The sequence below is a fragment of the Dreissena polymorpha genome, chromosome 1 (genome assembly GCF_020536995.1).
Source record: "Dreissena polymorpha isolate Duluth1 chromosome 1, UMN_Dpol_1.0, whole genome shotgun sequence".
Taxonomy (NCBI): Eukaryota; Metazoa; Mollusca; class Bivalvia; order Myida; family Dreissenidae; genus Dreissena; species Dreissena polymorpha.
This window is the reverse complement of record NC_068355.1, coordinates 166,993,158-167,010,774: the sequence shown is the minus strand read 5'-3', so window position 1 is coordinate 167,010,774 and position 17,617 is coordinate 166,993,158. Positions and strand designations below refer to the sequence as shown.

The 17,617-nt window shown below is 33.5% G+C and overlaps 1 protein-coding gene and 1 long non-coding RNA gene across 4 annotated transcripts; one reads left to right on the top strand and one right to left on the bottom strand.

Moving 5' to 3' along the window:
• Window positions 1-2,092: 2,092 nt before the first annotated feature.
• LOC127859886 (uncharacterized) lies at window positions 2,093-17,241 on the top strand. 2 transcript variants are annotated; one of them, XM_052397485.1, is made up of 8 exons: window positions 2,093-2,426; window positions 2,878-3,069; window positions 5,217-5,373; window positions 5,701-5,866; window positions 6,474-6,524; window positions 6,914-7,019; window positions 7,630-8,021; window positions 15,251-17,241. In XM_052397485.1, the coding sequence occupies exons 1-6, from the start codon at window positions 2,394-2,396 to the stop codon at window positions 6,939-6,941; spliced, it is 627 nt and encodes a 208-aa protein (XP_052253445.1). In that variant the 5' UTR covers window positions 2,093-2,393; the 3' UTR covers window positions 6,942-7,019; window positions 7,630-8,021; window positions 15,251-17,241. The 2 variants fall into 2 exon arrangements, with proteins under 2 accessions (XP_052253445.1, XP_052253435.1); XM_052397475.1 differs by lacking the exon at window positions 15,251-17,241 and having other exon boundaries at window positions 7,630-9,172.
• Window positions 10,999-13,979, bottom strand: LOC127859896 (uncharacterized). Of its 2 annotated transcripts, XR_008039517.1 has the most exons (3): window positions 13,956-13,979; window positions 13,735-13,876; window positions 10,999-12,575 (listed from the first exon to the last, which is right to left on the bottom strand). It is a non-coding gene; the product is annotated as an uncharacterized LOC127859896 (long non-coding RNA). The 2 variants fall into 2 exon arrangements; XR_008039516.1 differs by lacking the exon at window positions 13,956-13,979 and having other exon boundaries at window positions 13,735-13,925.
• Window positions 17,242-17,617: the final 376 nt, after the last annotated feature.

Sequence of the window (17,617 nt, the reverse complement as noted above, 5' to 3'; positions counted from 1 at the left end):
CATATCGATGCCATATATGGATGTATTTTGAGATAACTAGGTACAGATTATCAGAAAACTTGACACAATATGGATGGATTTGGATTAAATTGGCACAAATTATAAGATAACTTGACAAAACAAACAACTTGATAGATGATGACAAGTCGCTAGTCAAACTTGCCTTCCAACCTCACAGGTCAAGATCACACTTAAGATCTCAAAGATCACATTTTCAAACAAACACAAAATGCTCAAGGTGAGCTATTGTGATCGCCCTTTGACCAGCGGAGTGCGTCGTCAAATTTGAACGTTTGGATTCTTGGAGCCGCATGTTGCGATGAAGCTTAATAAAATTTGATAAGTCTGTAGGAGAGATTCAACATGGGCCACCTAACTCCAAACAATATTTCAACAAATTAAATCTTCGAGAAAATATTGTATCACTCTAACGCCCACATTAATTAGACAGATTAAATAAAACTTCACGAGAAAATTTATCTGGACAATATGAAGCACATATTTGAATAATGGAAAAGTGGCGTCAAAAACCAGGTCAAGTCTGTAACAACTTGTCCCTGTTAACTTAGGTGAATTGATAATGACCATGATGGCCCTACTGTCTAACGAAGTTACGTTTCTGTGTCAGATCAAAGTGATTTTAATGATACGATTGTTATGAAACGTTAGTTGCAGTATCCCTATAGGATTGACATGCGCACATTGTCATATCATCTCCCTGCATTGCGTTTTCATGAAATTATTTCCCCTATTCATACAAGACCTTGATCAAATGCGCATTTTCAAGTCACCAATGCAGGAATGTATTGCCCTTTACCTAATAATAAACGATGTTCTTATGTTGTTCGTAAACGCGCGATATCTTTTGAACTAATGATCCGAATTTGGTTAACATTTTATTTGCGGTCTTCTCAATGGATTTTCATGCGCATTTTTCAGGTAATTCCACTTGAGCGATTTTATGAAGTTATTCAATTTCAATTATGTTCTTTGACCCTAATGATCTCAATTTGAAAACTTACATGCAGAATAGCTTGGACATGCAGATCATTCGGCTTCAATGTAAGGTCAATGTCATTTTTTATCTTTTAAAGATTTATTGGCTCCATTTATTTTTCAATTCTTTAAATACACCCATAGATTGACATTGATTGACACAGCCCACCATCATCTTTTAGTTTTACGGAAATTCGTGTACTTTTCATGGATATATTTACAAATTTACCTTTGGTCAGAAAGACGCAACAAATGTAATGCTGCAATTACATTTATCAACACAAAGATAATGTAAGCAACAAGCAATATATAATAACTCATTTATTTTTATGGAAACACATTTTGATATTTATCGTATAATTCGTCTACATGTTGATTGAATATAGGAACCATCATCCGGTCTTTTGATACAAAAAAAATCCTAGTGTGGTACCAGTTTGTTTTCTGCTTAGTTTAATTTATTTGATCAATACGTTTCATTTTAAACGATCGTATTACCTATACCGTAAGTATATCTAATTATTTATTAATGCCTTTCATTATATAAATATTACATGGCTGACAGGGTGACAGTAAATTTGTCAATTTGAGGAAATACTGTCAACCAAGGCGAAGCCGAGGTTGACAGTATTTTTCCGAAAGTTGACAAATTTACTGTCACCCTGTCAGACATGTAATATTAATTTTATTATACCGAACAAACTATTCAAACATAAACAATTTATATGAACCATGAACAATGTAAATATTCAAAATTTATATGAACCATGAACAATGTAAATATTCAATAATTGCACTTAAAGTCAGCAATGAACAAGTTTTTCAACCATTAATATGTTGAGTGTTTCAGATTTTCGGGCCGAGCAAAATGAACTTCGCTTAATTCGGAACCGACCTAGTAATCGATGTATCCCATCAATTGTCTTAGTCGTCAATTAGTTGTTTTAAAATATATTACCGAACTGCTTTCCGTATTTTATTTTTATCACTTGATTACGCAATTTATGACGTACTCGTGTGACGTCATTATTTCGGTGACGAAACATTTGGGACAACAATATGGACGTGGTGGATTTTTAACAGTAAAATATTTGTTTAAAGAATCGAACGAATCCTAAACGTATTTCGGATTGCATGTTTTGTCATGCATAACACCTTAAGAACAGACACTGGAAGTTGTAACTTTATTGTTATTAGCATTGGATTAAAGTTGCCATTGAGATAAGCGTGTCGTTTATACTAATTTGATCGTTTTATGACTCCTGTCAAAGCTTAAATAATGGCATTAATCTATTCTACAGCACAGTTTTCAGCTGCAATCGATATTTTAATTATCCATATCCAAACACAACGTGGTCTGGTGCCCAGCTTCTATTGTAAACAAATAGAAGTCTGGCATGAGCGGAATAATGGCCGACGCGATGATAATAGTAAGTTAACCAAATATTTTTAAAAAGTGGTTCGTCGGGCTCTCATTCATTTTTCAATCGAGATGCATATATTTCATTCTGTAAACGTTCTTCCTTTTTTTCGAGTTCTTCCGCATATAAGAGTTAATTAATGTTCCATAACCTGAGTATGTTTCGGACAAGTACACAGATAGTGTTATTTCGGATGTCTGAGTAAATTTGTAACATACTGTATTTCTGACGTATGTTTGAGTAGTGTGACAAATATGAATGCATTGCGGTGTGGTTATCTTTGATTAACATTGCATCTTTATGTATTCAGGCCTTTTTCCAGTTTAACCACAGTCGAATTTCAGACCTGCTTTTCCCAGATTAACAAAAATGCTTCTAAAAATCTTTTCTAAACTCCATTAAAAATGGTTCATGGTTTTCAAGACAAAGTTATTTTATTTATTCATAAATCATATTTCAGATGGATCATACTTATATAAAAGGGGAGAGAGTGTCTGGGTTTCAAGTGATCGGGAGTAGGTCTGGCCCAGATCACATATACAGTTCCTGTGCCCCCAAAGACTCAAGTACCCCTCCGAAACGAGGAAGCAAGAGGGCAGTGTCAACTCCCACAGGACAAACACCTACACATGAACATAAAAGGATTGAACTGGTGATTATTTTTCACTTTCTAGTACTACTTTCTTTTCTATAATAATTCAATTGTATTTTTATAATTGTGAAATCTCTTCAACCAATTGTAAAATTTGTTGAAAACACAAAATATAACTTATTAAGTACCATCATTTGGTAAATATACTATCTTTTAACATAGGCTTGCTTATTAGAACACTGTCTTGTTGTTTATTTATTTTATTTATGCCATTAATATTAAGTTCTTTGCATTAGGACATGGGCTAAAATTTTAATTCAAAGATCAAATAAACCACTCTTCATTCATATAAACTATTTAAGCAAAAGCCCATCAATCATTTTTAGCTCATCTATTTTTTGAAAAAAAATTATGAGCTATTGTCATCACCTTGGCGTCGGCGTTGGCGTTGGCGTCGGCGTCCGGTTAAGTTTTGCGTTTAGGTCCACTTTTCTCAGAAAGTATCAATGCTATTGCATTCAAACTTGGTACACTTACTTACTATCATGAGGGGACTGGGCAGGCAAAGTTAGATAACTCTGGCGTGCATTTTGACAGAATTATGTGCCCTTTTTATACTTAAAAAATTGAAAATTTTGGTTAAGTTTTGCGTTTAGTTCCACTTTTCTCAGTAAGTATCAATGCTATTGCATTCAAACTTGGTACACTTACTTACTATCATGAGGGGACTGGGCAGGCAAAGTTAGATAACTCTGGCATGCATTTTGACAGAATTATGTGCCCTTTTTATACTTAGAAAATTGACAATTTTGGTTAAGTTTTGTGTTTAGGTCCATTTTATTCCTTAAGCATCAAAGCTATTGCTTTCATACTTGCAACACTTACTAACTATCATAAGGGGACTGTGCAGGCAAAGTAATGTAACTCTGACTGGCATTTTGACAGAATTATGTGCCCTTTTTATACTTAGAAAATTGAAAATTTGATTAAGTTTTGTGTTTAGGTCCACTTTATTCCTACAGTATCAAAGCTATTGCTTTCATACTTGCAAGATTTATGAACTATCATAAGGGGACCGTGCAGGCAAAGTTATGTAACTCTGACTGGCATTTGGACGGAATTATGGGCCCTTTATACTTAGAAAATTGAAAATTTGGTTAAGATTTATGTTTTGGTCCACTTTACCCCTAAAGTATCATAGATATTGCTTTCATACTTGGAACACTCACAAACTATCATAAGGGTACAGTAAAAGGACAAGTTTTATAACTCTGGTTGTCATTGTTACGGAATTATGGCCCTTTTTTGACTTAGTAACTTTTAATATATGGTTAAATTTTGTGTTTCGATCCACTTTACTTCTTAAGTATCAAGGCTATTGCTTTCAAACTTCAAATACTTACATGCTATCATGAGGTTACTGTACCTGGCAACTTGAATTTTACTTTGACCTTTGAATGACCTTGACTCTCAAGGTCAAATTGTTAAATTTTGCTAATATTGCCATAACTTCTTTATTTATGATAAGATTTGATTGATACTTTGATGAAACTACTCTTACCTGACATACCACAATAGACTCCACCCAAACCATCCCCCGTGCCCTCCCCCCCCCCCTCCCCCCTCCCCCTCCCCCCTTCCCCCCCCCTAATTTTTTTTTTTTTTTTTTTTTTTAAGATCATCTCACAAATGACCACCACACCCTCACATTATACCCCCCCACCCCCCCCAATAGACTCCACCCAAACCATCCCCCGTGCCCTCCCCCCCCTCCCCTCCCCCCCTTCCCCCCCCCCATTTTTTTTTTTTTTTTTTTTTAAGATCATCTCACAAATTACCACCACACCCTCACACTATACCCCCCCCCCCCTCCCATTTTTTTTTTAAAACTGTTATGTTTGAAATACCGTCCAACCATCGCACCCACCCCCCCCCCCCCATCGCCCCCCCCAACCCCCCCCCCCCCCCCCCCGATTTTTTTTTTTTTTTTTTTTTTTTTCGCTTTTTTGGAAGATAATGTAATAAATGTCCACAACCCCACACTATACACCCCTCTTCACTCCACTCCTCCCTCCTTTGTGATTGAAAATGAGAGTCCCTTCACCTTTAAAAAGAAAATAGATGAGCGGTCTGCACCCGCAAGGCGGTGCTCTTGTTTCAGCTTTGCCATTACACACTCAAATTTTCATGTTTCATCGCTGATCTAGGATGAAAAAACCAGACACAATAAATGGTCCCTTGATGAGACATCCTTTCTGAGAGAATACAGTCAGACATTACGAAAAGATGGCGAGTCAGAAAACAGTTTCTGGAACAACTGCGCAATTGCAATGAACAACATGTTTGGTGGAAAAAACAGAACAGGTAAATAATGATTCTTAAACAGTGATAACATTAGTATATTTTCCTTATTTTGCTGGCATGGCACTCAATTTTTAATTTATGTATGATATAATGTCATATGAATCATGCTTATTAAATTGAATTTAGAAAACTGTCATTACTATATGTCATAAGCTGTACATATGTCTTTAATGACTAGGCCAGGCCCCAGTATCTGTTGACTGTGGTTCATTTGTGCAGTAAAGCAGTTATTGTTAAAGGTTATTATTTGATGTAGTTATAGTAGGTATGGTCTTTGTTTCATTGCAGACTTAATTACTGTGTACTCATCTCATTTGCTTTATATAGGGAAGTCCTGCAAGATGGCAGCCTGGCGGTTAAATCTTTCTGGTACATGTAACAGCACCATGTGTACTTCTGTTAATGAAGACTTTGTGGATTTTACGCCGCTGTCAGAGACAAAAGGAAACAATGTGGGAACCCAGACTGATTTGTCTTTTAATAATAAGCAAAGGCAAGTAAAATTTAATTCTGAAAGTTAATTTGATGATATTGTCTAAAACAATATACAGCTAGGAAATCAGTTACCCACCCAAGTGGTGAAGTCATTGTTCACCCAATTATTTTCTCAAAAATGCATTGTTTAAAGGCTGTTTTTGAACCCGTTAAATTTGTATTTCTGTTTTAACTGAAAGCTGCTTATATTATAACTTTATACTGCCTTGTTTGATTAATAGTCTTTAATTACCATTACCATATTTTATCAGAAGCTCATTCTCATAATTGTGAAAATTGCACTATTAAAAATAATTGTCCCAGACTTTGAAATTTGTATCCAATATCTTTATAAATTTGATTCATATTTTCTAACTTCACTTGGTTTTTGGTATTTCTTTCCAATACCAATAATGTTAATTTATTGATAGAAGGGCTCTGAATCATAAATTCTAAATTATATGACAACCACAACTAATTTAATAGTGTAAATTTCACAAGTCTGTGAACCAACTTCTTTAAATGTTTAAAATATGAATAATATATTGTCAGAATGTTTAAATGACTTGCTTGGTAGAACAGAGATATATTTATAGTTTTAAGTAAAGGAATATTAAATGTTTCAGGTCTAACAAACAAGACTGGGTTTTTTTGAACCACGGAAAAATCTGCAGGGGGTAAGTTAAATACAATATTTTATGTACAAGCTACTGATAATCAACTTCTCACTAGTATGTAAATGTAAGTTTATTTGACAATGTGATTTGATCTGTTTTTAAACTGTTATATGATGACCTGAAGTTAGTGCAACATACTGATGCGCCAGATTTCTTTTCAGTGTTATTGTATGGACATGAATAGTTGAAGTAGTTTTTGATAAATCTAAATTGTGTTACCGATACACATGATATAGTTCACACAGAATTTTATTAATACTAAATGGTTTATATGGTATCTTTTGTCGTTCAATTGCTAGTCAAATTTATATAATAAAACTAGAGTATTGCATGTTGCCTCAAACAACAATGTTCAACCCCAAATCAAAAACTGATAATGGTCATTTCAGACAACGAATGTGTGTGCTGAAACAGTAAATACGGCCGCACTAAGACGTTTAAGGACCTACTCTGAGCTAAAAGAGTTTGAGATACAGGAGATCATACAAAAAATAAGTGAGTATTATTATTAATGTTTAATTGCATTATGCACCAGTCATTTGTATCCACTGCACCCACCATCCCCTGGGAGTATAGAGCCGTGTTTTTACATTTCCAGTGTTCCAGCACTGCAGTGGAAACTGCATCTGGGGAGTGAAGTTTTAAATTAGCTAAGCTAACTCTTCAATCCTTAACAAATATGTATGATATTGTATTATATATGTACATGGTATATGTATATGTTTTCAAAATAAATATTGTTTAAACTAAACTGCAGTAATTTTGGTAACTCAACAGAAACAGTGGGAGATGATAAATGTAGCAAAGGGGTGGGTGATTTTATAAAATATAAAATCTAAAACAGCTATCAATAAGATATTTTGTTATTGTAAAATATATGACTAATTTTTATTCAATTTGAACAAATTAATTTTTTGAAATGACTACTAATAATGTATAAAACACTTTTTAAGAAGTCTATGATATATAAACATACATTTATGTTTGCTAAAATATAATTATATTGCATTTCTTTAAAAGAAAAAAAAACTGATTTATCAAGCAATATTATCATGTATTTGTTTTATTTATTTTTTTATTATTTTACTTTTTTTGCTTCAATCAGGTTCCAGCTCTCCAAGAGAAGTAGCAGGGCATATATTGTCTTCTCCATTGAGAGGAAGTATCATTGTTGAACTTTTAAATGAAATTGAATATGCAGCAAAAGAATGCTGCAAAAATGACAGTGTTTTGGCCCAAAAGGATTTCTGTGACCTGGCTGAATTTAAATGGCATGAACTCATTGATGAATTATTAGAGCAACAGCCATTGCTAGCTGATGTTCTCTTGGCTGTGTCTCTACCAACTTCTAAGATAGGGAATACAAAATCTGTTCAGAGCCTTATACCGGTCATATCTACTGTGTTTGGAATGTTGATGAAAACACGATACCAGGAGTTGTCGTTAGTTCAAAAGATGATCGCAATGACTTTAGCTAATGAACAAACAAGCCAAAAAGTACAATTTGTTTCAACTGTGTTTGGTGTTTTTTTTCAAATGTTATGTTAAAGCCCAATAGCACAAAATATGAGTTTAACACCTTGTGTATAGAATGCAATATTGTTAAGTGTGCAATTTATATTAAATCATTGTATGAGTAACTCAAGAGAAACTATCATTAAAGAGTTGCCCAACTCAGCTGTGAATGAATGTTTGTTTCATAAAATATTCAATGTATGCATTTTGAATATATCTTTATATGTTTTAAATATTTCACAATATCTAAATACACATACAGATAAAAACATACCAGTTATTTCAACAAAATCTTTCTTAACTAGAACTTTGCAATATATAGTTTCTTGCAATTTGATAAAAAACCAGTAATAAATCGTGTTATATTTTTTTAACCTCAAGTTTGTGAAATTGGGCATTTGAATGTTTATGTTCCTGTTACTGTTCATGACACATGTTTTGTTTGGAAATTTAATAAATCTTTTGGAACATCTATTTAATAGCGCTGTCCCAGGCACTTAAGGTCCTTGATGTTTTAGCTCAACTGAGCTCATAGGATCGATGAATGTCCTTCTTCTCTTAACTCCCATTTGATGTTTTGTTCTGCTTATATATCCAGAAACTTTGTCAGGATTTTTGTTTGGAGAAGTTGTAGGTCAAGTTCAAAGACGGGTCAACAGGGGTAAAAAACTAGGTCACTATGCCATTAACAAATATTGGCTACCTGTACTTAGGTGAGCGATATAGGGCCATTATGGCCCTCTTGTTTTAATTCTACCCTTAACACAATCAGGAATAAGTTTGCAAATCTGCAAATCTTGCAAATTTGTTATTCTTATGTCTTGTCCATTTGAATTGTTTTTGTAGTTCTATATGTAATTAGAACTTCAATTTCATTAATATACCTTAGGTAAACATGTGTTAAATTTGATGTCAAAAGTGATTTCCCAGCAGGATTCTCAGGGTTTGTAATTCTTCACTAATAAATCATTTTAAGCCTTATATAGAAGCCAAAAAAATGTTCCTGTCGATTTCATGAGTCAGTCAGGTATCTCCAAACAATAGAAATTTTAAAGTCAACATTATAAAAGATAAATTGCTCTTCTACACAGCAGATGTCATAAATAAGAAATAAAAAAAATGTACCTTGTGAATGTTAGTTTGTTGTTTTTTGTTTATACTTTGGTTATGTTTATTTGTTATTTATCCTTAAAGTATCATAGAGCTTCAAAAACCAAACACACTGAATTAGTTAAAGCTGAAAGTTGTTGCTTCAATCTTGTTTTAATATTACTTTACATTTAATGACAATCATCTTTTGACCAAATTGTAAAGAAGAACCAATGGAATGTTTTTCTGTTTGGAGTCACTGTGACCTTGACCATTGACCTAGTGACCTGCAAATCAATAGGGGTCATCTGCAAATCATGATCAATGTACCTATGAAGTTTCATGATCATAGGCGTAAGCGTTCTTGAGTTATCATCCGGAAACCATTTTTCTGTTTCGAGTCACTGTGACCTTGACCATTGACCTAGTGACCTGAAAATCAATAGGGTTCATCTGCGAATCATAATCAATGTACCTATGAAGTTTCATGATCATAGGCGTAAGCGTTCTTATCATCCGGAAACCATTTTACTATTTCTAGTAACTGTGACCTTGACCTTTGACCTATTTACCTCAAAATCAATAGGGGTCATCTGCCAGTCATGATAAATGTACCTATGAAGTAACATGATCCTAGGCCTTAGTGTCTGAGTTATCATCCGGAAACCATCTGGTAGACGGACGGACCGACGGACCGACATGTGCAAAACAACATACGCCCCCTTCTTTGAAGGGGGGCATAAATATGAATTATTCAATGACTACATTTGTATATAATGTATCCATATTTTTTTATTTTCACTTAATAGAATGCCTTTCAGTTAAATGGAAATATAAGAGTATTACTTAAATGTGTTTGGTTTAGCTTTTCAAACCCATTTTAGTTGATTTATTCAAGGTAATATTAAAATAAAAAATAAAAACTTCAAATGAATCATAGACAAAAATATTTGATCATTGTAGGTGTATGACAGACTTCAACCTTTGGGTGTCACTCTGAGCCATTCAGGCATGTTGTATACCATGGATCAGATATCGGGACACTTTAATAATGAACTAATTGATGCCATTGCCAGTGGAAAGAAATTCAGAATTGTTGGGGACAACATTAACTTTCATGTAGGTTTAACCCATGAACGTAAATCAAGAGAAAATGCAGCTCATATGGAGCATTGGTTTGGGTCAATGGCTATCATACAAAACCTAAGTTTTAGTCACCTTTCCCACCATACACCAAGATGTGACCTGCGAGCACTGCCTGTGTCAGTATTCTTGTTAGAAGAAAAGGATATTCAAATACTGAAGAAGAATATCTCCCAGCTGATTTCCCGAGTCATGACAGAGTTCTTCCCCTGGATGAAGTTCGCAAAAGAAACGGCAAACAAACCAATTCTAGGCGAGTTTGCTGAATTTCCAGAGTTTAGAAAAAAAAATCAAGTCATTCCTCTCCCAGTGATGTCGAAAAAATGAACAGAAATATTCAGATGTGGTAGAAATACTAGACTCCTATGAACATCTTGTAATATCTGTTTGCAACCAGGCAAATGTTGAAGCAATGGAGGTGCACATTGGTGGAGACCAACTCACTCGAGAAAGATTTTCAGGAGCTAAGCGCTTAAGAGCAGCAGCACTTACTGAAATGGAGAGATTTCACCATTTGACACCAATTACATTTGAGCTTTTCCATTTACAGATGTCTGTTCTCACTTTGTTTTATCAACAACTCTATAATACAACAAACAATTCCCACCCAATCTTTTTGATTGACACTTTCTTTAAATATGTCAAAAGTCAATTATTTATAAATAAGTTCTTTTTAAGGTATATTTGATTTTTTTTTAAGTAAAATAAGCATAGAAGCACAATTAAGAACAGAACAGACCTTTATTAGGTAACTTATACTACATGGTATATCGTTACAATCAAATGTTAATTTATAATCATAAATCACGAAACTCCCGTACCATTCTCACACATTTTCACCCATACGCACTCTCCTTACTAACATTTGCATTAAGTCAACATAGAATATATAAATTTTCATCAAACATAAATGATAAATAAATCAACCTAATCAAATATATTTAAGATATTTAAAATATTCGAGGATAGACTTTCCTAAAAAGATGTGAAAATTCAATTAAGCAACAAATCTTATTTTTAATAAAACTTATTATTTTTTGCAGAACAGATTAAGCCAAATTTAAGACTTCAATCTTTACAGTGAAGAAAAAAAAGTAAATGATGCTGATAGTGTATATCACGAATCAATACTTAACAATAAATACACACAAAGTGTATATAAAATAATAAATGTACTTAAATGTTTCAAGAAGGTTCTATTCATATAGAACCGGTAAATTACTTTAAAAAATTCATTTACAAGATTTAAGCTTATGCTTTAACAATGAAAAAGTTAAAACAAATATACTATACTCGCTGCTATTTAAACAAAAATGCAAAGACACATTATGCATAAATTACAAGATTTAACTATGTGTTAGCAATGAAATCAATAAAAAATACCAATCTTATGATTTATAGTTTAAAAAAATAAAATGTCACGCTACATGTTAAACAAATAATACTTTGCAATATGAAACAAATAAAAAACATGGTTTAAATTTGATACAAATACTATACTTTTTTGTAACAAAGTCTAAATAAGATTATAACCTTATATGTTGTTAAAAATGGCAATATGAATGTTAAGAATGACTTGCAGATACACTATTGGACCAAGATTGATTAAAAACATCTACCACTTGTTGCCTAAAAATATGCCCGTACATATTTTGGAAAACTCAACTATCTGCCGAAGAAGTTTAGTGAGCTATTCAAAACTATCCCTCAGTAATTATTTACATTATTAACATTTTTTTTGTGGAGAGGAAAAACCTTACCTTCCATCCAACAGTTAGGAAAAACACCAGATTTCAAAATGGCATTAAATAAATCAGGTCAGAGGATAAGATATCAAATGATTCTACAAAATATTCGTTCGTTAAGCAGTACAATCATAAAATACAATTTTATCATCCAAAAATAAAAATAGTTGCCAACTAACCAACCCTATTTTAAGGGGATGGTGTGACCAGCAACAGTAATTGTAATAAAAATTAAAAAAGCTTTGTGCTTACGAGTCATGGTGAAGTTTAAGAAAACTAAGCTATGTATGCTTTTAGTTAGCTGACAGTTTACTAAAATCATATTCTATCCCCAGTTCATTATTGCACAAATCACAACAAATTGAAAACTGTTTGACTTCCTGAGTTTCAAAACCAAAATACTGGTTAAATAAACTTCTTCGGCAGATAGTTGAGTTTACACAATAGTCCTTCATTTCTCTGGTCATATGTTCAGATGCAATGTCTGATTTGTTAAAGAAGAGAATGGCCAGGGCATCATCATGGCTTCTTCCTGCTCTGCCGATCTCTTGTATATAAGCTGCAAATATAATGTGTGTATATATCAGGGGTGTCAATTTACCGAAATCTAAAATCCTGAAAATCATCCTAGAATTTGGGGACCAGAGTCAAAAGAGTTTTAATGATTCATTAAATTATGTTTCCTTTGTAAACAATATGCCAAAGGTCAATAATTTGTGTTTAAGAGTGACATTTTGTGACAAGAATGCTTAAAATAACCAAAACAATCCTTGGATTTATATCAATATCAAAAGTTTTCCTTGAGGGCTTAAATCCTGAATTCAGGAATAATCCTGAAAATTGACACCTCTGATATATTAGTGTTTTTCCCAGGCCCTCTTAGCGTGGCGATGTGCCATGCCGCCCTCCCGGATCGCCACCCTATTCAAAGGCAAAACTGGCCACGCGCCCTTATCGATAACATCTTTATTGCCTTATGACCTTATTTGTCTTCAACTTAATGATAAATGTTGTAATCACATTATAATTGATAAGTAAAAATAACCTATACAAGTATACCCATAGCCGTTATCATTGATAAGTAATTATCTATAACAGTACTTTCATAGCTTAAAAGGAACCACGAGTATGTCTGCCCTTTTTTGCATAAACGGCGCGTTAAAATGCCCTTTTTGAATTTACTGCAACATGGCCCTTCGCCCTCCTGGGAAAAACACTATATACATATATGAAGATTTTCAAGATATTCATTGGTTTACAATTGTACATTTTGGTAAAAATATTAGGAAAATTGTTTCTAGTTTTAGGAAAACTTTGTTAAAAGGTAATAAACAGCTCCAGAAAAAAATAGGATTATATGTGACATTATGTGTTATGTTTGAGCTGAGAGCACAGAATAGAACTTAAAGCCCAAAATAAAATTATATAAGCTCGGGTCAGTACTGAGGTCAGTTTGTTTGCATCAGCAGATCAAAACTTTATTAACTTGTTTGTGCTCAATGCATAATTCTGTGCTCATTGCTCAAACTTCAAATTGTTTTGTTGACTTTTATATCTAATATTGGAGCTTAATTATGCTAACATTATGACCAATGTTGTTGAATGCTGTGTTCGTTACACTACTTTTGGTATAATACTCACAGCATTTCAATGTTGATAAATATCTATGAAATAAACTTTTTTGAAATTGTTTAATATCTTTAAATACCTAAACTTACTTTCTAAGGAAGTAGGAGGTCCAGCATGAATCACCCTCTTAACATGCCTCAAATCTGCACCCATGCCTAGAGCCACAGATGCAATTATCAGTCGGATCGTAGACCTTTCAGTCTGTAACGTCTCAACAATATGTTTCTTCAACTGAAAATTATTGAAAAGAAACAACATATAAATACTTTGTATACAAAGGGGCAGGTAATCCAGACTAAACACAACGTACCAATCTCCATGCAGAGTTGTCGTTCCTTGCTCTCACAAGCTATGCTGGTTCCCGTCAAATCACTGCGCGGAGGTTGACAACGTACATGCAAAACTGCGTACTGCGCATGCTCGAATGGGACAGTATAGTTTTCGAACTTTCCGCACGTGATTGCTAAGGCAGCGGGATACAGTATTTTTTTGGACAGTAAATTTTTTCCCGCTGGTGGCACGTGATTTCCAAGGTAGCGGGCGACAGTATTTTTTGGACAGTATTATTTTCCCGCTGGGACTGACAGTATTTCTATGTCACGATGGCCTATGGGAGTTTAGCATTGTGAATAAAAGTGAGGTATAATAAAAATGAAATATTCAATACATTTCCTAACTAAGAAACTAAATCTCCATAATTAGACCGTTAATGCTGATATTTTGGATATCATGTTCGAATATCACGAAAATGAATTTTCGCATCTGTTCACATCTATACTAAAATGCAATTACATGTTGTACTACACGAAATGAAAGTACAACATCTAAGACGTAATTTCTAGGTAGCCTAAACACATGAACATCAAGTGTGGTTTATGAGCAATTGTTTTGACCAGCGGTTAAAGCCACATACCTTGAAATGAAGTACATGTTTATCAATACATATAGATGCAATTTGAAAGTGTGCACAATTGTCATTATATCTATAGCCTTGTTAGCAAGTTATTTAGTATTTTTTTATTTAGAACCGAAAGTAGGATTTCTATACGTATACGAACATTTCGACAAAAGCGAGTTTTAAGCACAATAAAGAGAGATTTCTACCTTGTAACTACCAGATATATTCTTATTGAGATAGATAAAATTAAATCTATAGCCGTAATTTATTATTTTTCAAACGGTAACGCTTTTTAAACCGAAAGTAGAATTTCTAGACGTATACGTCCACTTCGACAAGCGCGATTATTTTTAAGTTTTAAAGCGCAAAAGAGACGGATTTCTACCTTGTAACCACCAGATATATTTTAATTGGCATAGATAAAATATGTTTCTTATTTATACTTAAATTTACTATGCCATGTATTTCATTTCAAGGTGTGTCGCTTTAAACGTCAATAAAGGTTATACAAACAAAACACTACTGCTGCAATAGTTTTAATTTAACTTAATCATAAAATGTAATCATGGGAAGTATGAATGTAAAACAATCTTCATATACTTAACTACAAACTTCAAATCGAATATCAAATTTCACAAAGACGCCAATATGAATGCTGTTCTATAGAATTGATTAATTTTCATTAACCATGCATTGTCTTTTTACAGATGTGGCACTTTGGACGAGTGTGAGAACGACTGGTGACACAGCACAAGTTATGATCCAGACTGTCAGGACTACAAACCAAACGAGAATACGATGAAGGACATCCACTGTTCCTACTGCTGCACCACGGACAACTGTAACAGGGATATCAAGACTGATCAAAACACCCTCTACACGCATCCCAAAAAATAGACGAAATAGACGGACAGGGTTTCACATACAGATATCCGGATGCGATTGAATGTAGAAACTGCAATAAAGGGAAGAACAAATATGCCGTTGTTTACAGTAGTGATATTAAAAGCGTTATATCAATAAGTATTTAGCACACACAAATAATCTATATAAAAAAGAATGTTATAAGAATGTTATTCATTTAATGACAATAAAGATTCAAGTCCAGCTTTGTCAATCTGTTGACCCGCAAATCATTCAACAGACCTTTTATTATAGTTTTTACTTATAATTCAAATTTTTAAAATTGTGAATTGGGAGGTTATTGTGTCAAACGTAAAAGTGACAGGGGTTGTAACATAAAATGCCTTCATTTTTTCTTTTCCGCATCATATCGATGTGGTTACGATTTTGATAATTGGTATGAGGGTTATTTGGGAGGAGAAGGCCTATCGATCTTGCAATCAACAGATCAAAGGTCAAGGTCACAAGGGTGTGTTATATCAATGTGTTTACACACACTGTCTTGAGATTTTTTAACTGATGGTCATAATACACTATATGGTTAATTGAGAGAAAAAAAAGACACCAAAGGAGTTTGAAGTCAACATTTGTTTATGCATTATATCTGGAGAACGCTTCGAAGTAATATAATGAAGATAAGCCTGATGTTTATTTAGATGCATTATATGCCGCCTAATGATTTTTAGGTGACAGGTCAGGGTCAAAAATGACTTCAAACATGAAATTTGTTTCGCATGATATCGTAGCTTTTAACAAGATCATGAACAATTATATGATGGGTAATTTGAAGAAAACCAAGACGCCATTTCAGTTTGAGGTCAACAAATCAAAGATAGGGTCACACTGGCTTATAAATGACTTCGTAATGTTTCATTTTCACATCCGATATCTAGTGAACTCATGGATAATAAAAATAGTTTGATTATGTATATGACTTATATTGTAGTGTATTCTATCTCTATACTTTTTATATACTGCACTCATAAAATTGTAATTCTTTCTCTTGGTTTTGATATTACAAAGCAATATCGCATCGAAAACATGCAGATTTCATATTTGTAAGATACAAATGTTTATTGTGAACTTAAATGTCAAAAGCCTTCCCCATCTAGCTCAGTTGATAAAGCACTAGTAGTAAATTAATGTCCAGGGGACCGTTTCAATAAATATCGTTGTACACATTTACGATACGATACATTTTTCAAGGATTCATAATTGCTAAAGCCCATATCATATGATTAAAAATTTTCAGTACTTAATTAATTGCATTGGCATCTCAAGCGCCGTTCATATTTGACGAGCATGGCGAGCTAGTTCGTCTACTTATTAAGATTACAACATTGTCTCGTAAGTAAAAATTGTCGTACGATCTTTTATGAAACGGCCCCCTGGATGTTTATTGTTCTGATTATTTTAAAGACTTAACCAAATTAAGTCATCGTGACAATACGCCCTAGACTTTTGAAAAAGATGATATAATTATTTGCCAGACACAATCGCTTTATTTGTGATCTTACAAATGGGCACAGGTTTCCAGTGTTCACCGTCGCTGGACTGTTTTTTCCTGGTCGGTCAGTTCACATTAAGAAATATGTATCCATGTTTTCCATAAATTACATAGAGGATATTTGTTGGATTCGGTGGATTATCGATTTTAATTCACGAGTGATCATAGAAAATAAAATTTTCACGAGTGGCGCAGCCACGAGTGAAAATATATATTTTCTATGATCACGAATCCAACGAATCCAACTAATTTTTTTTTTATTTTATGCTTTTTTCACAGTTTATATGCATTGTTAAAGAGTTTAACAAAAGAATTTCGCTGGAATAATGACGTCATTTCGTCAAAAAAATGACGTCATTTCACAGTAAACAGTGAGAATTATCGATAATTTTCACTGATAATTTTCATTGTTTGAAACAGTGAAATTATCAGCATTAATTCACTGATAGTTCTCTATAAACCACCGGAAAGCATAAAATAAATGTATTTAGCTTACGCTTGTCAAACTGTTGTTGTATCGCATATTTGTTGTGGCTGCACTGCACTCGTCTGGCATTGCAAAGATAGTGCTGTTGCTCTGTATTGTAAACGGGTATTAAGCACAGACGTCCTTTTCGTATCTTTTTCTTTTTTGAGGATATACATAACATTTTTCTTTCACACA